This window comes from Leptonychotes weddellii, chromosome 8 (genome assembly GCF_054177405.1).
Source record: "Leptonychotes weddellii isolate Sample4059 chromosome 8, ASM5417740v2, whole genome shotgun sequence".
NCBI lineage: Eukaryota > Metazoa > Chordata > Mammalia > Carnivora > Phocidae > Leptonychotes > Leptonychotes weddellii.
The window spans coordinates 97,438,155-97,460,924 of record NC_138376.1 but is presented as its reverse complement, the minus strand read 5'-3'; the positions used below and the strand labels follow the sequence as shown (position 1 = coordinate 97,460,924).

The 22,770-nt window shown below is 37.9% G+C and overlaps 2 protein-coding genes across 6 annotated transcripts in view; one reads left to right on the top strand and one right to left on the bottom strand.

Moving 5' to 3' along the window:
• ECHDC1 (ethylmalonyl-CoA decarboxylase 1) overlaps window positions 1-1,404 on the top strand; it is a 55,441-nt gene extending 54,037 nt beyond the window's left edge. For both annotated transcript variants that reach the window (XM_006730290.3, XM_031024796.2), the window contains exon 6: window positions 458-1,404. In XM_006730290.3, the coding sequence (XP_006730353.1) occupies window positions 458-866 (409 nt within the window). In that variant the 3' untranslated portion in view covers window positions 867-1,404. The remainder of the gene's footprint in view (window positions 1-457) is intronic.
• Window positions 1,405-2,455: 1,051 nt separating this feature from the next.
• RNF146 (ring finger protein 146) lies at window positions 2,456-22,033 on the bottom strand. 4 transcript variants are annotated; one of them, XM_081828978.1, is made up of 4 exons: window positions 21,933-22,010; window positions 19,729-19,842; window positions 11,684-11,791; window positions 2,456-4,214 (listed from the first exon to the last, which is right to left on the bottom strand). In XM_081828978.1, coding segments are annotated over exons 3-4 (1,083 nt in total). In that variant the 5' UTR covers window positions 11,686-11,791; window positions 19,729-19,842; window positions 21,933-22,010; the 3' UTR covers window positions 2,456-3,133. The 4 variants fall into 4 exon arrangements, with proteins under 4 accessions (XP_081685104.1, XP_081685105.1, XP_006730351.1 ...); XM_081828979.1 differs by having other exon boundaries at window positions 11,684-11,786; XM_006730288.3 differs by lacking the exon at window positions 19,729-19,842 and having other exon boundaries at window positions 21,933-22,033.
• Window positions 22,034-22,770: the final 737 nt, after the last annotated feature.

The following is a 22,770-nucleotide window of genomic DNA, read 5'->3' as shown; positions in this document are numbered from 1 at the left end:
TTGAAGACTGTATAGATGCTGGGTTAAGAACCAATTTTTTCCTGACAACTATTGACTTTAACTTTATTATGCTTTTTTTTCCTACAGTATGACCCTAACATTTCCTACTCCCGTATTTCCACTCAATCCAGATTTTCTAATTAGGCCACTACTCACTTTAGAAAGATAATTTGGGCTTCTAGAAATAAACATAAAATAAAAACTAAATTCTTATTTGCCAAAGCAAAGGATAAACAAGCACAATAAAAATGCTGATACTGTTTTCAAAGGCAAATATTAAGGACTGTGTAGTAAACTGAATTGTGTACTTAGCCAGATTCTTTGAACTTTCAGGTTTTAATGTAACAAATCTACCTATAAAGATCTATGGAGATTTCAGATTAGATAATGAGTAGTACTTTATGACTAAAGCACATATACTTAGTTAAGATGAAGTTTTTTCTTTTCTCTTTTGCAGATTAATGACTGCAGAAAGTGAGATCAGATTTGTCCACAAAGAGATGGGTATAATACCAAGCTGGGGCGGTGCTGCCCGACTAGTTGAAATCATTGGCAGTAGGCAGGCTCTCAAAGTGTTAAGTGGGGCCCTCAAACTGGATTCAAAAAAAGCTTTAAACATAGGAATGGTTGAAGAGGTCTTGCAGTCTTCAGATGAAACTGCATGTCTGGGAGAGGCACAAGAGTGGCTAAAGCAGTTTATCAGAGGGCCACCGGAAGTAATTAGAGCTTTGAAAAGATCTGTTTCTTCAGGCAAAGAGCTTTGTTTAGAGGAAGCATTACAGACTGAAAAAGATCTTGTAGGAACAGTTTGGGGTGGACCTGCAAATAAAGAGGCTATTGCTAGGAAAGGAAAATTTAATAAATAGTTTTAAAAACATACAATGTGTAAAACTCCAATGATTAACCTTTATAAAAGTTAAATGCCAGAATTACTTTGAAGGCTACACTAGTATTTGTTTTTAATCGTTTTTTGAATAGCTGAACTCATCAAGTAATCTGAAACATTTAGCTAAAATATGCAACACTTTTGGCTTAAAAGTTATCAATCCCCACAGTAGTTCTTACCCTATAACCAACCCCAATTTTTAAAAGGAAAAACCTTTCCACAAAACCTATTCCTGGGTTGTTGTCCTACCTGGAAATAATTTACAAAAATAACTTAATGAAACTTGCCCTAAAGAACAAAAATGGAGAGGGGTCACGGACAAGATAAGAAAAGCTATATGATCAGTCATTTTCTTCTGCTCTAAGCAGCTGGGGGGTAGATTTGGGGAGGGGGCGCCTGGCTGGGTCAGTTGGTATGGAGCATGTGATTCTTGATCTTGGGGTTGTGAGTTCAAGCCTCACACTGGATGTAGAGATTACTTAAAAATAAATGAAAAATAAAAAATCTTTAAAAAAGAATTGGTGAATGGCTCTTCTTTTATTCCTCCTTTATTTTTTTTATGGTTCTTTTGAATAAAAATGCTTCCCACCTTACCCTCCTACAAATTTGGTCTTATTTGATATTTTAATAGTTTTCTTTACTCTCTACTAAACAATAGACATCATGTGGAAAGTCTACTGACTCTACAAAATTGGCCATTATGTGTGTGCCCTGGGATTTCCAAACTAGTAGTAAGTACTACTTTACTACTGTTTACATAGTAATAAAATTTAACTTTACATCAAAACTTCCTAAGATGTCAGAGGGACTCATGAAGCATCCTGTAACATTTGCATTATGTTAAAGTAGCTAACCTTTCTTTTCCGTAACTAGCTATATTTTAAAAGTAGACAATACAAATGCACAACTCAAACTTTCATGATCATCTCTGTAATACAGGCTTTAAAAAACATGTAAGTCAAAGAATTAACTCCCAATTCTAACCTATCACAACAAGAGATAAAAGATAATTTCAAAGTAGTGACACTTTTTATTTGCTATGGTAACATTCAAGTCACATTTGAAAAACATACTAAAAATAACTTGCGTATGCTTCAACACGATCCTACTGTTTTGAATTAAAATATAGTAAGACAAACTCACATTACCATTTTTCAGATCCCAATTCTGGATTACCAGGTTAACCCAAGACTTCCTATTTTGTCACAGATTCTACATTTTGTGTGAAGTAAATTTGTATCTACTAATGCTGTTTAAAATAAGCCTACCCATTTAATTCATTAGTATCAGACCACTAATGAAGACTGGCAATGAACATCTAAATACATATATGGTCTCTACTATTAGTTATGTAAGAAATTTAAGTCTCACGAGCTTTAGGTTTATTTCCATACATACTTATTCCATGCAATTGCTTGTAGATTCTGTTTAAATAGTCTCTGAAAAAAATCAAACTTTCCTGAGCAGGTGACTAAGCTGAATACAACCAGTTCAAACCGCTACCTGTTTATTTTGGCCACAAATGTCAAAATGTTTCCATCCTCTTTCCAGACTCAAACAACAGACAAATTATTTTTGATAAACTCTAGTATTTATTAAATTATAAATTCTGTAATCAAAAAGAAAAATGCAGATCAAGAGAAACCTCAAACTACAAGGACTAGACAGCAAAGCCTATGGGAAACACCATGAAGTATGTTACAGACAAGATTCTGAAACGTGAGTTATTAGCTGTTTTCTTCACATCTCTATTTCAGTAACTTTACTATTTAATAGTTGTTATTCATCTATTTTAAAATCCCAGATTCACATCTATTCTCACATTAAGCTTCCTGTTCATACCAATACAAGACATCTCATAGGTGCCAAATTTTAGTAATGGTTTTACGTCAATCCATGCAGAAAAATAAGACACAATGCAAGAGTCAGATGAGGACTGTTAATGCACAGGTAATACACACACGCTGGCCAAAAGAACTGAACAAATTTAAAAAAACTGTAAAATAAACAGACATCAAGAAAACGGGGTTATTACTAAACAGCTCTCAACTATTAACGCCAAGTTCCTTATATTAAATAAATTCCTCAACAGAGACATGTTAGACATTTTAATTTACAGGTCTGTCTTCCCCCTTTTCCCACCCCAACTCCCAAAAATGCACTACCAGGGATGAGTATAATGTTATGAGGGCAGAAATCTACAGATAACCATTTTAACTTTGAGCATGGAGCTGAAGACTTTTTAATTTAAACTTCAGTTACTGTGCACTGTCCATCAGGCCTTCTAGATCTGACACCAGCATCCACTGTTCCACCCCCTGCTACTGATCGATCAGTTCCTGATCGATCTGATAGATCAGATACTGTCTGGTTTGCATTAGGAACCAAAAGTCTCTGTTGGGACAAGGAGTGTTGTGCAACAAGCGCAGATACATCCTCACCATCACTACTGGCGTCTGATTCGGTTTCTTCAATGGACGCGTCTGGTGCCGGTAGCCTGCCTGAAGATGGTGACTCATGATCTTCTTCTCCTTCCCCCCTATGACTCCTTTCAGCGATGCTGTCTCCACTGAGTTGCAAATGAGCAAAAGAGTCTTCCAGAGAAGTGCTTGCATCAGGGGATGGTGTTGCAGGGCTTGTTAACTGACCATCTACTGATGTCAGGGGCCTTACGGAAGACACTAGAGGCTGAACGGAAGAAGCTCCACTCTGTGCGGAGACACTGTCTGCTCCGTCAGCAGAGCTCTCGCGCGTGAGGTTTACAGTATTAGCATCACAGTCCAGCCTAAGTCCAGCTACTCCCTTCTTTGGTATATCTATTATATCCCGCTTAATCTTCCTGCGACGTCCATGTTCATTTCTCCTGTACTGAACCATATTTTCAAGATCAGCAACATACAGAAACCCGGCAATTAACATTTCAGTGCTCTTTTTACCTTTGGAAAAAGCATCTTCCAGCTCTCTACTAGTGCGCTCATCGTACTGCCACCACCCATTTCTTCCTTCATAATACCATGCATATTCACCATTTCCTCTACTCGCAGCCTTGAGTTCTTCTGGTGACAATAAGGTTGGCTTGTCAAGGAAATCTTCAGGAATTTCTTGTCGACAGAGGGCACATCGCTTTCCAAGCCATGAAGCTCCCTTTACACACAGATAGCAGAAAACATGCTTACAAGGCAGACTGACTGGGTGAACACATGTTTGCAGACAAATGGCACATTCAGGGACAGTTAGAGAAGGTGCAGTATTCGCACAGGACTCATTCGCTTTCCTGTTCGTAGGAAGCATGTTTATTGAATGATCAATTTCACCACAGCCAGCCATCCTAAGAAAATAAAATACATATAATATTAAAACTATTTCAATTCTTCCAATATCTTAATTCAACAACTCAGATTATTATTAAGCACCTATTATATATGTGTGCTACACAGTGGACTATGTGAAAGCAAAAATGAAAGCCCACCTGCTTATGGGGAAGATTGACATTAACAAAATAAACACACAGTTACACATAAATGTAACTGTGCAATTCTGATTAAGTGCTAGGAATGAGAAGTACATGGCAGTAAGCCCTAGATCTAGATTTCTAATGGTCTATTTTAGATTTCTTCCTGGATGTCTTGAGGGCAAAAAAAAAAAAACTTAAGTCATAATCTGTTTCTTCTTTACTCCCTAAAAGCTACCCACCCCCAATGACACCATTATCCATCTGCTTTTTCAAGCCAGAAATCCATCACTGAAATAGCCCTTCTCCTACTCCTTGTATCCAAAACATCAGCAAGTCTTATCAATTTTATCCTAAGTATCTCCTGAATCCACCTACATTTCTACCCTTCCCTAGCCACCAAGTAAATGCTGTTTATTGAATTACTGAATATGCCTCTTAATTGGTCTAGCCTTACCTCTTGCTTCAAAAGTTGATTTCAGGATAAAGACTAGGATCTGTAAGCCCTGCAATGGTCCTGCCTCCCACCTCCCACACCAGCCTCATCTCTATCAGACTTCCCTTTCCTTTTTTTTTTTTTTTTAAAGATTTTATCTATTTATTTGACAGAGACACAGCGAGAGAGGAACACAAGCAGGGGGAGTGGGAGAGGGAGAAGCAGGCTTCCCACCGAGCAGGGAGCCCGATGCGGGGCTTGATCCCAGGACTCTGGGATCATGACGAGCCGAAGGCAGCCGCTTGACCAGCTGGAGCCACCCAGGCGCCCCAAGACTTCCCTTTCCCTTGATCAGGCTTCCAACTACACTGGCCACTCCCTTCAATAGGTTTTCTCTGTATGAACAGTTCTTCACTTCCTGCCTTCCACATCCCCCATGGACAAATTACTACCCATCTTATATCCCTCTTGAGAAAGTCTCCATGACTAGGTCAAATCACCCTATTTTTTTTTTTTTTTAATTTCTTACTACCATGTACTTCTCATTCCTAGCACTTATTAGAATTGCACTGTTACATTTATGTGTGTGTTTATTTTGTTAATGTCAGGCTTCCCCATAAACAGGTGGGCTTTGTAAAGGCAAGAAACAGATCACTTTGGCTCGTCTCCGTACTCTCATACAAGACCTGGCAGATAGAGAACAGTCAAATATTTAGCTAAGAAAATGAGTATGTTTTTCAATGAAGGATACAATATCATCAAAAAAATAGATGTTTTGAGTTTTATTTTACTTTTTTTTTTAAAGATTTTATTTATTAATAAATAAAGGGGGAGAGAGCACACATAAGCAGGGGGAGCGGCAGGCAGACGGAGAAGCAGGCTCCTCACTGAGCAGGAGCCCGATGCAGGGCTCAATCCCACCTGAGCTGAAGGCAGACGCTTAACCGACTGAGCCACCCAGGCGTCCCTTTATTTTACTTTAAATAACATTAACCATCTGGTTGACAAACTTTTTTTTAAAGAATTTACTTACACATACCTTGGGGATGTATAAAAATTCTGTCAGTGCACTTAAAGATCAGCCCTGAAGCAGCACACTGAAGACTATAATGATAAATTGCAGATGGCCAAGGGAGAAAAGATAACGTGAAATAAGGCAGCTATTATACAAGGAAACCACTGCTAGATAAGAAATCTAAAAACCTGAGTCACCCTCTCCCTTACTCTTCTGCACCCAGTTAAATCCATAGTCTCTAAATTTCCTTACCTACAAATCAGAGTTTATAAAACTTAGGTGAGAATAGCCAAAATACACAAAAAACAAAACAAAACAAAAATACCAAATGAAAACACTTTGTAATCACTAAAGCTCCACAAATGTTACAATCAGGTAAAAACAAGGGAGAAATGACATGAATACTGAGGCTGCCCTAAAGCAGAAGAAAGGGAAAGAAACGGACAAAATTTGTCCAACTGGATGGTACCGGGCTTAAACACTCACATAAATTTGTTCATTTCTGCCTTATTGAGTCAGATGAACATTTATTAAAAAAGTACCATATCCATATACAATACTGAGTATTGATGGATCTAAAGATACACACCTACTTTGTTAAATAAGGAAACATACATGCAAGCAAAACAGATAATCACAATATGGCCTAATTCCTACAGTAATGTGTTAGGATACTTATTAAAAGTAATAGAGAGAGGTGAGAAGATGGACATAGGCTAAAAGTATGGGGTGCAGAGGTGGCTGGGGAGTGGAAGAGATTGAGGTCAGAGCCATATACATGGCCCTGAGTCAAATAAGCAATGGAACAGCAAGAGATGAAGGTATAAAGGTAATCAGAAGCCAAATCATTGAAGTCTTTTTGTGCCTGCTAAAGAAGCATCTGATTTGATTTTATCCCATAGTATCAGGAAACCACAGATATTTTAAAAGGGCAGAAAATGATAGAGGAAGTGCACCAGTGATACGTAAATAGAGGTAAAGGTCTCACAGAGATTGGCAACCATTAATTAACTGCTGCTTAAAATGAATGACAATCTCTCTGTACCAGTTGATTCTGCTGTTTTAAACAAGGAATATTTAGAATTTAATCACCATAAGGATTTCTGCCATTTTCTAAGATCAAGCATTTAAAAATGGGTACAGTGGTTACAAAAGGTGTAGTCAGTAAAAAATGTTTACTATGCTCATCAAAACTTGAAAAACAGTCCTCTTAGGTTTTCATCACAGCATATCCAGTCCAACAATCCATTCTCTTACTGCTTTTTTCTGTGTCCCTGGTTCTTCAATAGACAAGGTTCAAAATGACAGCAAGTTTTGGAAAAGATTGTACTTACCTAGAAAAGGAAGTGGCACAGTCTCAGTGGAAAGAACTGATCACTATGCAGTACTTGATTTCCAAACTCTTTTTCAACCTTTAATTCCATTTCCAATCAATTCCTTTACCAGAAACTCTAAGTCACACAAACTAGTAAAGTACAACTTTTTCCCAACCTATGGTAAGTTCTACCAGATATGAACTCTTCATATGTGTTAGGCACTTAGAGGAGCCTCAAAGTATTTTGACATAAACCCTTGCCTTCAAAGATCTTGTAACTTAACAATCTAAGTTATAAGTGAAAGTGCTTGCTTCTCAACTGGTTAATCGATGCCGTCCACCTATTTCCCCTAAAAAGAACTGGCCATGCACAATACATTTTGTTAGGCTCCCCACAACTCATATGTATTTCTTAAATACAAAATCTTAGTACTTCCCAAAGTGACGAGAGACAGAATACCACGTATTTCAATTTACATTTGGCAAAAGATTCAGAATACTTTTGTCTGCTCCAGGTAACTTTACACTGTGGTAACAGTCTATGTATATTTCAATTCTGCCAAATATAAGCAGCTCGTAATATAGCTATAAGAGGTTTTTAAAAAATCACACACGGTGCTTCTGGGTCTTCAGCTTTCTCATCAGTAAAATGGGGATAATTCACGTTCGAATAAAAATTATTGTAAAGTGAATAAATTAAATGAAAGCATAAACCTGTATATGAAAGCCTCTTTTAATTCATCAGGTTCTACTGCTACATTTATTTTTATTTTTATTTATCTATTTATTTTTTAAAAAGATTTTATTTATTTGACAGAAACACAGCGAGAGAGGGAACACAAGCAGGGAGAGTGGGAGAGGGAGAAGCAGGCTTCCGGCAGAGCAGGGAGCCCGATGCGGGGCTTGATCCCTGGACCCTGGGATCATGACCTGAGCCAAAGGCAGACGCTTAACGACTGAGCCACCTAGGCGCCCCTTATTGCTACATTTAAACCTCAGTATAACTTTAACTTTTGGGAAGAAAAAGAACTAAATTAGCTACAGAATGGGAGAACAAGTAATATGTATATTCTTACATCCCTTTCCATTTAGGTTAAAGAAATTAGCTGTCAATGAAATTCTTGAAAATCTTTTGTATCTCCATATTTATTTAAAGCTCCAATTAAGAAGAAGAAAATAAGAAAGCCATCCATCCATTTTGATACTATTCATTAAGACAAAAATGGAGAAGGGCTAATGCTCATCAGTACTTGGGGAAAAGTAAAATCTAAGCTGAAAAAAGTCTGATGAATCACCTATACGTGGTTCTTAAGAGACATGAAAATGAATGAATGCCCAAATTAAACCTGTAGAGAGAACAGACAAAAGGCCCAAACACAGAACCTTGGATTATTTCAATATTTACTAATGAGGCAAAACAGCTTACAAAAGATGTTAAGAAGTGGTCAGAGAGATATGGGGAATAAAGAGACACCACCACCAAAAAAGCTACAAGGAAGACATTTGAAAAAAAGAAGAGTCAAGCAAGGAGAGGACTTAACAAAAGTTAACTATTAAACTCATGAAAATTTCCACTTTTATAGTGAAATGTATGGTGCAAAAGTTGTGAGCACCACACATAATCAGCTATTTTGATTTCCCAGAGACTGTCAAGCCTCCTATCAGTAACTTTTTACTCAGTCAAGACAACTTTCTTTCCCTATTCCCCCAAAGACTATTACACAACTTCTCCAACTTCTTAGTTTAGAGATATCCTGGACTCCTTTATCATTAAAAAATTAGGTAAGAGTGAATCCCTGAAATTTATCTTTATCTTCACTCTACCTTATCATCATTCCTCTTGGCTCAGGATGGGATAGTGCTAGTTGTTTTGAAAAGCTAACCCCTCAATTTCTGGTGTTAGTACCATCCCAATTCCCTCAAGATTTTGGTTAATATTCTCTATCCTTAAATTACAAAATCAACTACCATGCTTAGTCTAATGATCTCTTTCAGTCTCAATACATTTGATCCTATTGCACTGAATGATAATGACCACCAACTCTTTTTCTAAAACTTTATACTATGCATTTCCATGATGGTACTCTCTCCCAATTCTCCTTTCTATTATATTGTTTTCTCTTTTCTCTATTTGCCCTTAAGTACCAGTATTCTTCACAAAGGCCCTGTGTATGGCCCTATTTTCACAGTACATTCTATGTCTAGACAATTTACTGAGTCCTTCAGGTTAATAAATATACCACTGTGACTCCCAAAATCTAATATCCAGAACCATGCCAACTGTGTTTCCAATATGTATTCAAAGAATTAACCTCAATATTCTCCAAGAACCCAAAATCAAACAGGACTAAAACCAAAATTATCTGCTCCTAAACCTTCATTCCTCTTTCCTTTTTTTTTGAACTTGCATAAAACTTAGAGCCATCCTCAATACTCCCTTATTCCTTGGCCATTTCTCTTTTACGGACAGAAACTTCTTTAGAATGTGTCCCCTTCATTCCCAAAGCCTGTGATCCCAATTCTGGCTTCTTGGACACACTCTTGTACTAACCTCCTAAGTGGCCTCCCTGACTTCAGTCCTTTCTCCTCCTCATCCCTTTTTCTCAGTTTGTGTCTAATTAGTCTTCTCTCCAAGCTTCAATGGTTTTCTACTGCCTACATTATCTAATCCAAATTCCTAAGCACTGGCTTCCAAGTATATTGATATAGCCTTTAGAGTAAAACAGACTTAGCTAAAATCCTGGCTCCATCATTTATTCTCACTACACTGACCTAGAAGAGCATTTCCCAGATTTCTCCAAAAGTAAGAATCAGCTGATGTGCTCTACCCTGGAAATTTGCACGTATCTGTGTTACAGTCTAAAAAATCTGTGTTTTTAACAAGTGCCCCACGGGATTATTTTCAGAGAAATTTGGGAAACACTGACCTCGGGCAAATGACTTCATCTCTCTAATTCTGTTTCTTCACCAGTAAATGAGCTAACTACCATTTTTCACAGTGATTAATTTCAATAATCCAAATAAAATACCCAGTAAGTACCTAGCAATACAGCAGGTACTAAATATTCACTCCCTTTACCAACTCTGAAGTCTCTTTCTCCCTACCCCACTTTGCTACATGGGACTGCTCCCTGACTCCCCTAAGATGCCCTGATATTTAGGCAACTGTGCCCCTCCCTCATTACCTTGGCTTAAAAAATACTTCCTAATTTTCTCAACTTAGTAAAATTCTATTTATTCTTTAAGATCAAGCTAAAAGTTCTTCTCACTCTGAACCTTCAGATGGACTAAATCCTCTCAGTTCCAAAAGCATCTTATTGTTACCTCAGTATGGCATTTCTTCCACTATTTAATTAATAATTAATTATGTTTCACTTCCTAGACCATAGTCTAGTCCCTTGACGGCCAGCACCTATAATATTTAACCTACATATGTATATATATACACACACACATGGTTTTTTAAATATGGTTTTTAAAAGTCTATATATATAGAGAGAGAGAGACTTTATACATATAACGGCAAATAACATATGAACAAGATTAAATAAAAGATATATTTGCCCCAATTTTAAAGAAAAATACATATAGGTTTCATTTTACTTTTATCAAATTCTCAACACTAAGAATGATATTGCCATACTTTTAGTATATAATTAAAGCATCATATTGAAAAGAAGACAGCAATAGTTACATGTCAAACTGAGAGAACATGTGAAATAGTATCTACAGGTTGGATAATGTTCATATTAACTTGGAAGAATACGGTGTTCATCATGTAAAAATATCTATCAAGAATAGAATGATGTTCAAAATGGGCACAATCATGGTAATGTAGTATTTTAAAGCATATTTCACAAAAACTAAATGATAGGAAAACACAACTGGTAAAACTGGGGGCTAGAGTGAATTCAGTATTAATTAAAATGCAATATACTAAATTTTTAAAAAATCAATTAATCTAGGGGCGCCTGGGTGGTGCAGCTGGTTAAGTGTCTGACTCTTGGTTTCAGCTCAGGCCGTGAGATCAAGCCCCACGTCAGGCTCTGAACTCAGCGCAGAGTCTGCTTAGGACTCTCTCTCTCCCTCTTTCTCTGCCCTTCCCTCCCCTGCACACTCTCTAAATAGATCTTTATTTTAAAAAATCAATTAATTTAAAAAACTTTAATTTAGTGAAACAAGCTTTTAATAATAAGTGTTTTTAAGTCCCATTAAGTCCCTCTTATTTATAAAAGGTGATATTGTCTGCCTAGTTTGGTTTTTAAGTAAGTTACTATGTAAAGAGAAAGTAGAACCTAGAAGATCTAAAAATCTTTCCAGTTTTTTACCCTACGGGAAAATTCTTTTGTCTTCAGTTTCACTGACTTTTATAGAAATTTTTCCTGGTAAGATTTCTGGATATCTATGTTAACAGTAATTTAACGTGAATAAAATTACTAACTCAATAAAACATCTAAAACAATACAAAACACTCATTTTGTGTAATTAGATCTAAATAAAACATATAACTTGGCTTACTGCATTTTATCAGTTCATTTAATTAACTGCATTTTTGGGACAAACCATGATGCCATACTTACATTTCTATTACAAATCCCACAGTTGTCTGGCACAAAAACAAAAGCTCATCTTCACCGGCAGTCAAACAGTGTGTGGTATTTTGTCTTCCACTGCTGGTTCATTCTGTGCTGCAAAAGAAGTTATTTCATCAACTTCTATACAGACTAATTAAGATCAATAAAATTGGTCAATTATGTATGACCCTTTAACAAAATTCAGTGGCAAATTTAGGTTAGAAATCACTAAATTTCAAGACAAGGATACCTGCTTTCACCACAGTACTGGAAGTGCTAGCTAGAGCAATTAGACTAGAAAAAGATATGAAAGTCATACAAAAAGGTAAGGAAGAAGTAAAACTATCTCTATTTTCTATATAGAAAATCCCAAGAATCCCCAAGAAAACTACTAGGGGTAATAAATTCAGCAAAGTTGCAGGTTACAAGCTCAATGTACAAATCAGCTGTGTTTCTACATCTAACAGTCAATAATCCAAAAAGGCAATCAAGAAAGCATTTTAGAGAATGCTCAAAAATTTCATTTATAATAGCATCTAAAAGAATAAAATGCCTAGGAATCAACTTAACCAAGGAGGGGAAAGACTTGTACACTGAAAACTATAAAACACTGCAGAAAGAAATTAAAGGAGAGCTAATTAAATGGAAAGACAACTGTTCATGGATTGGAAGACTGGAGATGACAATACTAAACAAAATGATCTATAGATTCAACATAATCCTTAGGCAAATTCCAACAGTCTTTTTTGCAGAAATGGAAAAGCCAATCCTCAAATTCGTATGAAACTGTGAAGGGCCTAAAATAATCCAAAACAATCTTGAAAAAGAACAAAGCTGAAGAACTCACACTTCGCGATTTCAAAATTTACTCAAAATTTACTACGAAGCTACAGTAATCAAGTCAGTGTGGTATTGGTACAAGAATAGGCGAATACACCAAAAGAAGAGACAGTCCAGAAATAAACCCTTACTTGTAGAGCCAACTGATTTTTTTTTTTTAAAGATTTTATTTATTTATTTGAGAGAGAGAGAATGAGAGAGAGCACATGAGAGGGGGGAGGGTCAGAGGGAGAAGCAGACTCCCTGCCGAGCAGGGAGCCCGATGCGGGACTCGATCCCGGGACTCCAGGATCATGACCTGAGCCGAAGGCAGTCGCTTAACCAACTGAGCCACCCAGGCACCCGCCAACTGATTTTTAAAAAGGGGTGCCAAGTCCATCCAATGGGAGAAAGTATAGTCTCTTCAACAAATGCTAGGACAAGTGAACTGCCACATGCAAAAGAATGAAGTTGGACCCCTACTTCACACCACATACAAAAACTAACTCAAGACAGACCAACAAACCTAAAAAGAGGTAAAACCATACAACCCTTAGAAGAAAACAGAGGGGTTTATCTCTATGATGTTGGGTTTGGCAAGGATTCCTAGATATGAATGACACCAAAAGAAAAAACAAATTGTGGACTTCATCAAAATTAAAACTTCTGGGCATCAAAGGACATTATCAAGCAAGTTAAACGTCAAAATGGGAGAGAATCTTTATAAATCATATACAGATAAGGGTTTAATATCCACAATACATAAAAGAATGCCTACAACAACAAAAGGACAAAAAATTTTTTTTGAATGGACAAAAGACTTGAGTAGATACTTCTTCGAAGATGTAGAAATTGACATTAAACACATGAAAAGATGCTCAACATTATTAGTTATCAGGGAAATGTAAATCAAAACCACAAGAATTGCCGCTTCACATTTATTAGGATGGCTATAATTTAAAAAAAAAAAAAGAAAATAATAAGCATTGGCGAGAATGTGGAAAAACTGGAACCCTTGTATACTGTTGATGGGAATGAAAGATAGTCCAGCCACTGTGAAGTATGGTGGTTCCTCAAAAAAACTAAACAGAATTACCATATAATCCATCAATTCCACTCCCAGGTATATACCCAAAAGAATTAAAACAGGGACGGAAACAGATACTTGTACACCAATGTTCTTTGCAGAATTATTCACAAAGTCAAAAGGTAGACACAACCAAGCGCCCATCAGAAGAATGGAGAAACAAAATGTGGTATACAAATACAATGGAATATTATACAGCCATAGAAAGAAAGGAAATTCTGATACACACTATAACATGGATGAGCCTTGAAAGTATTACGCTAAGTGAGATACGCCAGACACAAAAGGAAAATTTTGTGATTCCACTTAAATGAAATATTGAAAACAGGCATATTCAGAGACAGAAAGTAGATAAGTTACCAGGGGCTAAGGAGAGGAGCAAAGAGTTATTGCTTAAAGGATACAGAATTTCTGTTTAAAATGATGAAGTTGTGGGGCGCCTGGGTGGCTCAGTTGGTTAAGCGACTGCCTTCGGCTCAGGTCATGATCCTGGAGTCCCGGGATCGAGTCCCGCATCGGGCTCCCTGCTTGGCAGGGAGTCTGCTTCTCCCTCTGACCCTCCCCCCTCTCATGCTCTCTATCTCATTCTCTCTCAAATGAATAAATAAAATCTTTAAAAAAATAAAAAAATAAATAAAATGATGAAGTTGTGGAAATAAATAGTGGTGATGGTTGCATGACATTGTAAAAGTAATTAATGACACTGAATTGTACATTTAAAATGGTTAAAATGGTGAATTTTATGTTATTTATATTTTACCACAATAAAAATGTTTTTAAAGTGAAAAATGTTTTTAAAGTTAATACATCTATATGGACAAATTAGCCCATATGGAATATAGCCACTGCCTTTCTAAAAGGAAGTAGTGTGCGCAAAGACGAGGCCATCACATTAACTAGAACCTCCTGCTATTTTTATGTATATCCAAGTTTACAATCATTAAGCCAAACTTCTCTCAAGATGCCTCTTATTCAGGGAATCCAGAAGCACCAACCAAAACATCATTTCAGCCATTAATCCTTTCTTCTCTTTTAGTATTCTCTCCTGCCACTTCAGGATGCCCAGTCAGTGCAGGAGGCACATCATACTACACAAAACTCAGAATCAAGCAAACATGATGACTAAAGAGATCGTAAGCCTCACAGTAACAGCAAGAGGGAAGACTTTCTTTGGAGGCTCATCACTGACTATATAATCCCCTACATCTCTTCTAGATTAACCTTTAAGGCAGTGACTTAATTTTCACTGTTCATCATCCTCTCCATCCTAACTCCTGACACATCACTATGAGCCAATTTAAATATGACCCATCCCAACTCCTAACTCTGAGGTTCTTAAAACTTGCCCCACTGAGGCTGCTTATTAGAGATACACATTCTCAGGCCCTAACCCTGGAGATTCTAGGCCAGTAGACGTGGATGGCGTGTAAGCCCAGGAATCTCACCTAAGTGAAAGCGATGCAGGTAATCCATCGAATCCAATTTGAGAAAAACTGTACGTTTTCAATTCCTAAAATCCTAAATTCAGTGAACTTTCACCTCCCTGTCAATCCAGCAACAAAATATGATGTATACATTTGGAACTAGAAGCCACCTAGAGTGCCGCCTCTCTAAAATCTTAATCTCACTCTTAGATTACAAGCTCTGGTCCTTCCAGCTAATTTACTCATTCCCACATCTACTCTTTAATTTCACAAGGATCTCTAGTTTCTTGACAGCCTCCTTTTCTTTAGTCAGTTCCCAGTCTCATTTCTTTTCCTGCCCAATCTGGAGCCCAACCATTTTAACTTCTTTCTTAACAGAAGACTTGGCTTTCACATCTGTCTCTCATTTACACATTCTCCACAAACCCCCATGTCTGCATGAATCTTACAAGTGACATCTCAGCTTCCATGCTTTAATCAAGGAATGCAGATGGAAAAAAACAAAATCCTTTTTCTCATCTCCTCTCCAACCAAATTCTGTCAACTTTTACCCCTAATACCTTTGGAATCTATACTCTACTCTCCTGCCATTGCTAGTGTCCTAGTTTAGACATACATCACCTCTCACCTGAACTATGGTCCAGTCTATCCTGCTTCAGCAACACCCCTCAAATTTATTCACTAAGTCTCTGAGTGATACACTAAAAAGGCAAAATGGGCCTCCCATATGCAAAGCCCCATACTGGTTCTCTAGTCCATACAATAAAGGCAAAGCTCCTAAGGACAGCATTCAAAGGCTTTAATGACCTGAAACCTAAATCTCTCTCTAGTCTTATCTCCTACCACCACTCTCACAGATTCATAATCTAGTTATACCAAATTATTCATACTTCTCTAAACCTCTCTTTATAGTTCTATACTTCCTCCTCCTGGTATAATCCATCTCTTTTACAGCTTATGAATATTACCATACTACTACTTTCTCTACTTCCCCAAAATTGTTCCCTCCACTATATATTGTACATTCTTCTATTACTGAAGTTATCCCATACACTGAAATTATTGATTTGCTTTTGACTGTTCTATTAAACCATCAACCTCCTGAAGATACAGACTGTCTTTTATCTCTAAGTGGCTAGTAAACTGCCAGTTTTTGCTGACTTGAAGTGTTATTTCTTGGATGAAGGAAAAACTTCCTAAAGTAACTGTTGAGAAAAATACTGAAATAAATTCATTCACATAACACATTTGAGTTCTGTGAACAAGGCACCCAGCCATGAAAGATATAAAGATACCCAAGTTCTAATAATTTCTTTAAAGAGCTTAAAATATAACAGAGGGAAGTTAATACATTTACAAATGTAAGATTCAAGCCATCTTTATATCTTTTGACAAGCTCATCATTTACCTAAGGTTTTGTTCGCTGGCAATGAATTCTCCAGAATGCAGATAAAAAAAACAAGAATAAAACCAGTTTTAGTAACTCTTGCAAGATTCAGTGACTTTTCCAATTCCTATATACCATGGTTAATTTTCAAAGTGGACTCTAAATGGATAATTATGGTTGGGGGGAGGAAAATAAACTAAAATCTATGTAGTATTCTAGATCCTAGCTATGCAAACTGTGTCCCCAACCAACTAAATCAGCATTTACCTGGGAGTCCCTTACAAATGACAAATCTGGGGGCGCCTGGGTGGCTCAGTTGGTTAAGCGACTGCCTTCGGCTCAGGTCATGATCCTGGAGTCCCTGGATCGAGTCCCACATCGGGCTCCCTGCTCAGCAGGGAGTCTGCTTCTCCCTCTGACCCTCCTCCCTCTCATGCTCTCTGTCTCTCATTGTCTCTCTCGCAAATAAATCTTAAAAAAAAAAAAAAATTTTTAAACAAATGACAAATCTGGAGCCCCATTCCACCGACAGAATCAGATCTCCAGGTGGTTCATATGCGTACCAAAAAGTTCATGAAGCTCCTGATAACCTCAAACAACCCTGTGAGATATGACTACACCCATTTTATAAATGAGGAAACCCAAACCCAAAGGATTTTTTTTTTTTTTTAAAGATTTTATTTATTTGACAGAGAGAGAGAGAGCGAGAGAGGGAACACAAGCAGGGGGAGTGGGAGAGGGAGAAGCAGGCCTCCCGTGGAGCGGGGAGCCCGATGTGGGACTCGATCCCAGGACCCTGGGATCATGACCTGAGCGGAAGGCAGATGCTTAACGAATGAGCCACCCAGGCGCCCCCAAACCCAAAGGATTTAATCCCAAATCACAAAGCTATCAATATTGGGAGATGGGATTCAAACCCAAGTGTTTCTTTAAAAAAATCTTTTCTTCAGTGTACTGTATCTCAGAGAAAAGGTCTAGAATAGCATCATCAAACAGAAATATGATGCAAGCCACATTTATAATTTCAAATTTTCTATTAGCCACATTAAGAATAAAAGGAAACAGGTAAAACTAATTTAAATATTTTATTTAACCCCAAATATTTAAAACATTACCATTTCCAAATGTATTTAATATAAAGGAATTATTAATGTGATATTTTATATTCTCGTGTGTGTGTGTATAGTCTTTGAAATTTGGTGTGTATTTTACACATATAGCACAACTCAGTTCAGACTAGCCACATATCAAGTGCTCAACAGCTCTATGTGGCTAGTGGCTACCATACTGGACAATGCTGGTTTAGAATGTCTTGCATATTAACAATTTTTAAAAATACAAAACTGGCAATTTACTACCAGGATTGTTGAATAAAAAAAATGAACTTCATGTTACTTTATCCACACCTGTGCTGGCACAGACTAAAAAGAAAACTGCATGTTGTGTTGTAATCAAAATTGACTGGTTTCAGTGATACCAATTCTGCCAAACTGATCCATCCACTATAACCTCTGACAATTATAAAGCCAGTGGGCACAACACAGGGAATAGCATGTAATATTCAAAATGGTCATATGTAGTAGTCCTCAGAAAATTTCTACATTTGAAACCAAAGATTTTTTTTAAATGAGGGGAAAGGGAGGCTTTTACTTTCATCCAAAGATGTAAGACAAAATTTCTAACTATAAGCCAGAATTAATTTGACAAACCATAAATAATTCAAACATATGTAATTCTCACTTCAATGATTTATAAATTATATACCAAACTAAAATTTACCACAGTATTTTGATACGCAAATACCAATTAGTGAATGGGTTAAGGTTCTTTCTTTAGGTGAAAATTTATACAGAAAAGAACTATTAGGAAGGTAACATAGAAAGAGAAAAGATTTGAAACTACATTACATATTTCTGCCTCTTAACAATTCTGGGGGAAAAAGGTGACAGACTAAATTTCAAAATATATAAAAGAGTTTAGAGATTGTCAGTGAATTTAAGTCATTTATCCACTCAACCAATTAGTAAATAAGTATAACTGAAAATGAAGTAATACCGTACTATTTATAATTTGTGACCACTCAACAAATTCACACTTCTATTATTTGCATATGCTGTTATCTTCTCTGAAAATACCCAGACTTAATTACAATTCCACTTTTCAAGTCAGTCACAAAGTCAAAAAACCATCATTTTTTTCCACATAATAGATTCAAATAAATGATTATCTTTTTAAAAGAACTAATCAAAGAAAAAGATAAGTATATAACAGTTAAAATTTCAAATTATAAAGATTTGAAGACTTCCTATATTTTTCCAATTACGTCATGACAGCTGTTTAATAGTTTTTACTTTTTTTTAATTCAAAATACACAAAACAGGAAATGTTCTATATAAAAGCTAGCAGTGACAGAAAAGAAAAATACTTCAAACTTTCCAACTTGTGGTATACAAACTCAAAAATAAAAAAAATTAAAAAAAAGGAAAAAGCAAAGACCAGTGAAAGAATAGAGAGACAGGGTGTAATTTAGCAGATACATCTTAATATTTCTTGAGGAAGAGTCTCAAATTGAGAGAGGTAACTAAATGCCCTAATGTTTCCATTTTTAGCTTTCCCTCTCACCCCCTGCTAAAACTCAAGCTTACAGAAAGCACAGGTCATACTGGGAAACAAAAGTCTTCAGTCAAACCTCATTTCAACTAAATGGGGGCCAATACTTAACACTACACTATTTTATTTTACTTTTTATTTTTTTAAGTAGGCTCCACGCCCAGCATGGAGCCCAAAATGGAGCTTGAACTCAGGACCCTAAGATCAAGATCTGAGTTGAGATCAGATGTTGGACACTTAACCAACTGAGCTGCCCAGGAGCCCCAACACTATACTATCTTAAAGAATTACTTCCCTTATTGTTTAGTACTTCCCTTAAACCTTAAAAAAACTGTATGGCAATCTATGACCTTCACAATCTTCATATTCAAGCATTAAACCTTTACATCCCCCCACCAACTGTGGCCTTTGCATTTTATTTTAAACAAAACATGAAATGTGAACATGAACAAATACTTTTAATCTTATCAAACAGAAGTTTCAGAGCCTGCAGCCATTTTGTAAATGAGAAAGGCTCTGTTACTAATATGTGTGACCCTGGTCAAGTCATAACTCCCGTGTTACTTCACCCTATTCAATATTTCTGTAATTCTAAATACTTTAACAGGAATTTAACAACAGGTTTTATTTAATTAATCCAAAAGTTAATAAGCCATAAACACTAAATATTCCATAAATAGGCACAGGTGGCTGTAGAAGAATGTTAATAAAATGGTTTCCATACCCACAAAGATTATTCCTAATCCAACCTGTTGTTTCACAAATTCATGTTCCTTAGGCACAATCAAGAACCAGGTACGGGAATGGAATAAATGGTCAGCACCCTCTGTTACTGACACTGGAAAAAAAAAAAACATTGAAATACCAGCTGACTGTGTCAGGCATTTCATGCTAGTAAATGGCTAATACATAAAATAATATTCTCTAAGCAGACTAATACTGTGAAAAGAAAAGACTGAATACTTTTTCTTCTATACTATGTCAAAAATCATTTCTGGATCCTTTAAAAAAAAATCTGTCCTATTCTTCTAACAATTCAAATTGGTGGAAACTGTAACAAAATACTTTACCAGTTGACACGTGTCTCCTAAAAGAAAAAAGCCATTTCCTTTTTCGACCTCCTGTCTGATGACTAGCTATTTGGAAAAATAGTTTCCCTGATGACCAAGTTTTTAACAACCAGTAAGTAACAAAAACCTTCAAATATTTACCATTATTTTTATTTTGCCCAGAACTTACATTGGCCCATTTAAAACATAAATTCTAAATCAAAGAGTGGGCTTAACAAAATATTCCAATTTAAGATACACAAGGCTAAAACAAACACATCCAAAAATCTATTTCTAGTGTAGCTTTCACTTTTCTGGTTTTCTCTTTAAAAGAGATTTACTTGACCTATTTTCATGTGTTTTTAGAGCACTCAGACACTCAAGACAAACAGTATTTGCTGGTCATGAAAACAGCAGAGTCAACATCATAAATCCTGTTATTTCTGTGGGTCATTTTCTTCATGTGTCCTATATTCCACGTCCTTTTAAGAGTCTAAACATAGATTCATTTGTTAAAAAGACAAAAAGTCTTAAGTCCTCCAATTTCTGTAATTATACACTGCTTTCAATGCCAATGTTATACTTTCACATCCTATTTAAAAGTACACACACTGGAGGGGAGGGAGTGCGCCCAAGGACCTGAAATGTCAAACTATAAAGACAACGCTATTTGTCATTTCTTGGCGTTCTTCTTCCCTCAATTCCACACTGTTTCAGTATTACAAAAATATTACTAAAAATATTAAACAAAATGTAAGTACTTTCGAAACTTGAAAAGTGTCACTAAACTGGCACTTAGGGAAGAAAAATAAAAACATATACGAAATGGTTAACAAGGGAAGGCTCTAGTTGTCAAAATGTGTGTGTAAACTCAAAACAATTTTGCAGCCTTCTCTAGACTCCTACAGAAAATAAAACAGCGACAACAATGGAAGACCCGTACGTACTCTTTTAGATGGGATTGGTGCGGGGGGTGGGGGGCGAGGTAGGGAGAGAACTCTACTCAGCTACCAGAACAAAGCAACAGCCTCCGCTTTTAAGATGCACTGAGGTGTGGTGTTTTTTTTGGCTCAACGGGTATCAAGAGGTCTCTTAATTGTTCCGATGATTTACTAATCATCAAAACCACGACAATACGCAGCGCTGCGCTTAACCAGGGCAAGGTGGAGGGACTGCTCTTCCTATTAGGCAAGACCCAGACACTAAGCAGAGGAGGAGGAAGAGGGAAGAGAAGGCAGCAGCCAAAGACACTCCCGGAAAAAGACAAAATGAAGGGACTGTACGCCCTGGCTGCGATCTGACCCAAGGCCCGGGCAGAGGCCTCCACACGGGAAGACAGGGAGCAGGATACCCTTCAAACCATAGCCGCCCCTAAATCTTGAGGCCGGAAGTTCCCCGAGTAGAGGCCTGACACCACCGACAAGGGGAGAGGAGAGGGACCTGGTTGCCACCAAAGGCAGAGACGAGGATCCCGGCGGAAGAGGCTGCGCAGTAATGGCCGCTGCTCCGCCTCTCGCACCCCGACCGTGACCAGCTCCGGGCCGTCGCCCAGGGCAGGGACTGCGGCGGCCGCGGACAACGCAGCGCCCATCACAGTCTTCTTGCCTGCGACAACAGCCAAGGTGGGGGCGGAGGGAAGGGCTGAACTGCCCTATCCCGCCTGGGCGCAGAGAGCCGCGACCGCGCCAGCCCAAGGGCGTCCACCTACGTACCGGCCCCTGACCCCGCCGCCGCCCCTCTCAGGCCCGGAGCGCAGGGCCCACCCGAAGCGCGTCGCGGCTGGAGGTGACACCGCGAGCCATCACGCCTTTCCCTGGGTTAGGATGTCGCAGTGGCTGACTCTGACCCTTCCCCGCGAAAACCTCACCCCGACTCCCACCTCTCTAGCCACAGCCGCGGCCGTCTCGCAGCCTTTCCTCTTCGGCCTGAGAGCCCGCAGCGGCCGGGAACGCGCGCGGCGGTCACATGACCGCCCGTCGCGTCGCGGGGGGGGGCGGGGCCGCGCGGGGCGGAAGTAGAGCCTTGTACTGGGGCGCTCGCGCCAGCTCCTCCGCGCTGTTTCCTCGCGACCCCATCCTGAAGCGAGCGGTTGGGTACCTACTTTTTCCTGCCTTTGGAGACTTGCAGTTTCTCCCTGGATCGTTCTAACTGCTTTGTATTAATCTTTACTTGTACTTAGGTGCCGAAGATTGAAAGAGTGCAGGTCCACTAGAAAGAGATTTGGGGCAAAGGAAGTAAGACGCGTGTAGAACCAGCAGGTGGTGCTGCTCAGAAGCCCCGCTTCGAGACTCAAGAGAAGCCTTTGGGCGCCTAGCTGGATTTTGGGGTACAGAGGCCTTGGCAGAGTACTGCTTGTTCTCTTAACAACCACAACAAAGGGGTCCTTTGAGAGTTCTATCTAGTTTATTCACCGTCTGAAGGGTTGAGCAATTTAATCGGAAAAAAATAGATCTTAATTTCCTTTTGGACCCATTTTTCTTAGACTAGAGCATAGGAAGCTGAAGAAGAGATTAATCAGCAGAAGAATCTAAAACTAAAGGAATGGCTTATCTTGTTGCATTCGTGTGGTTTAAACGCCAAAACCTTGGCAGTATCCTCCATTACATTTTAGCATATACATTGTCTTTCTTGGAACTGACTATATTTTCTCAATTTATAGTAAAATGAGGAGGGTGGAATAGCATGCGTTTTGTCTTTAAAAGAGTATATATTCCAAC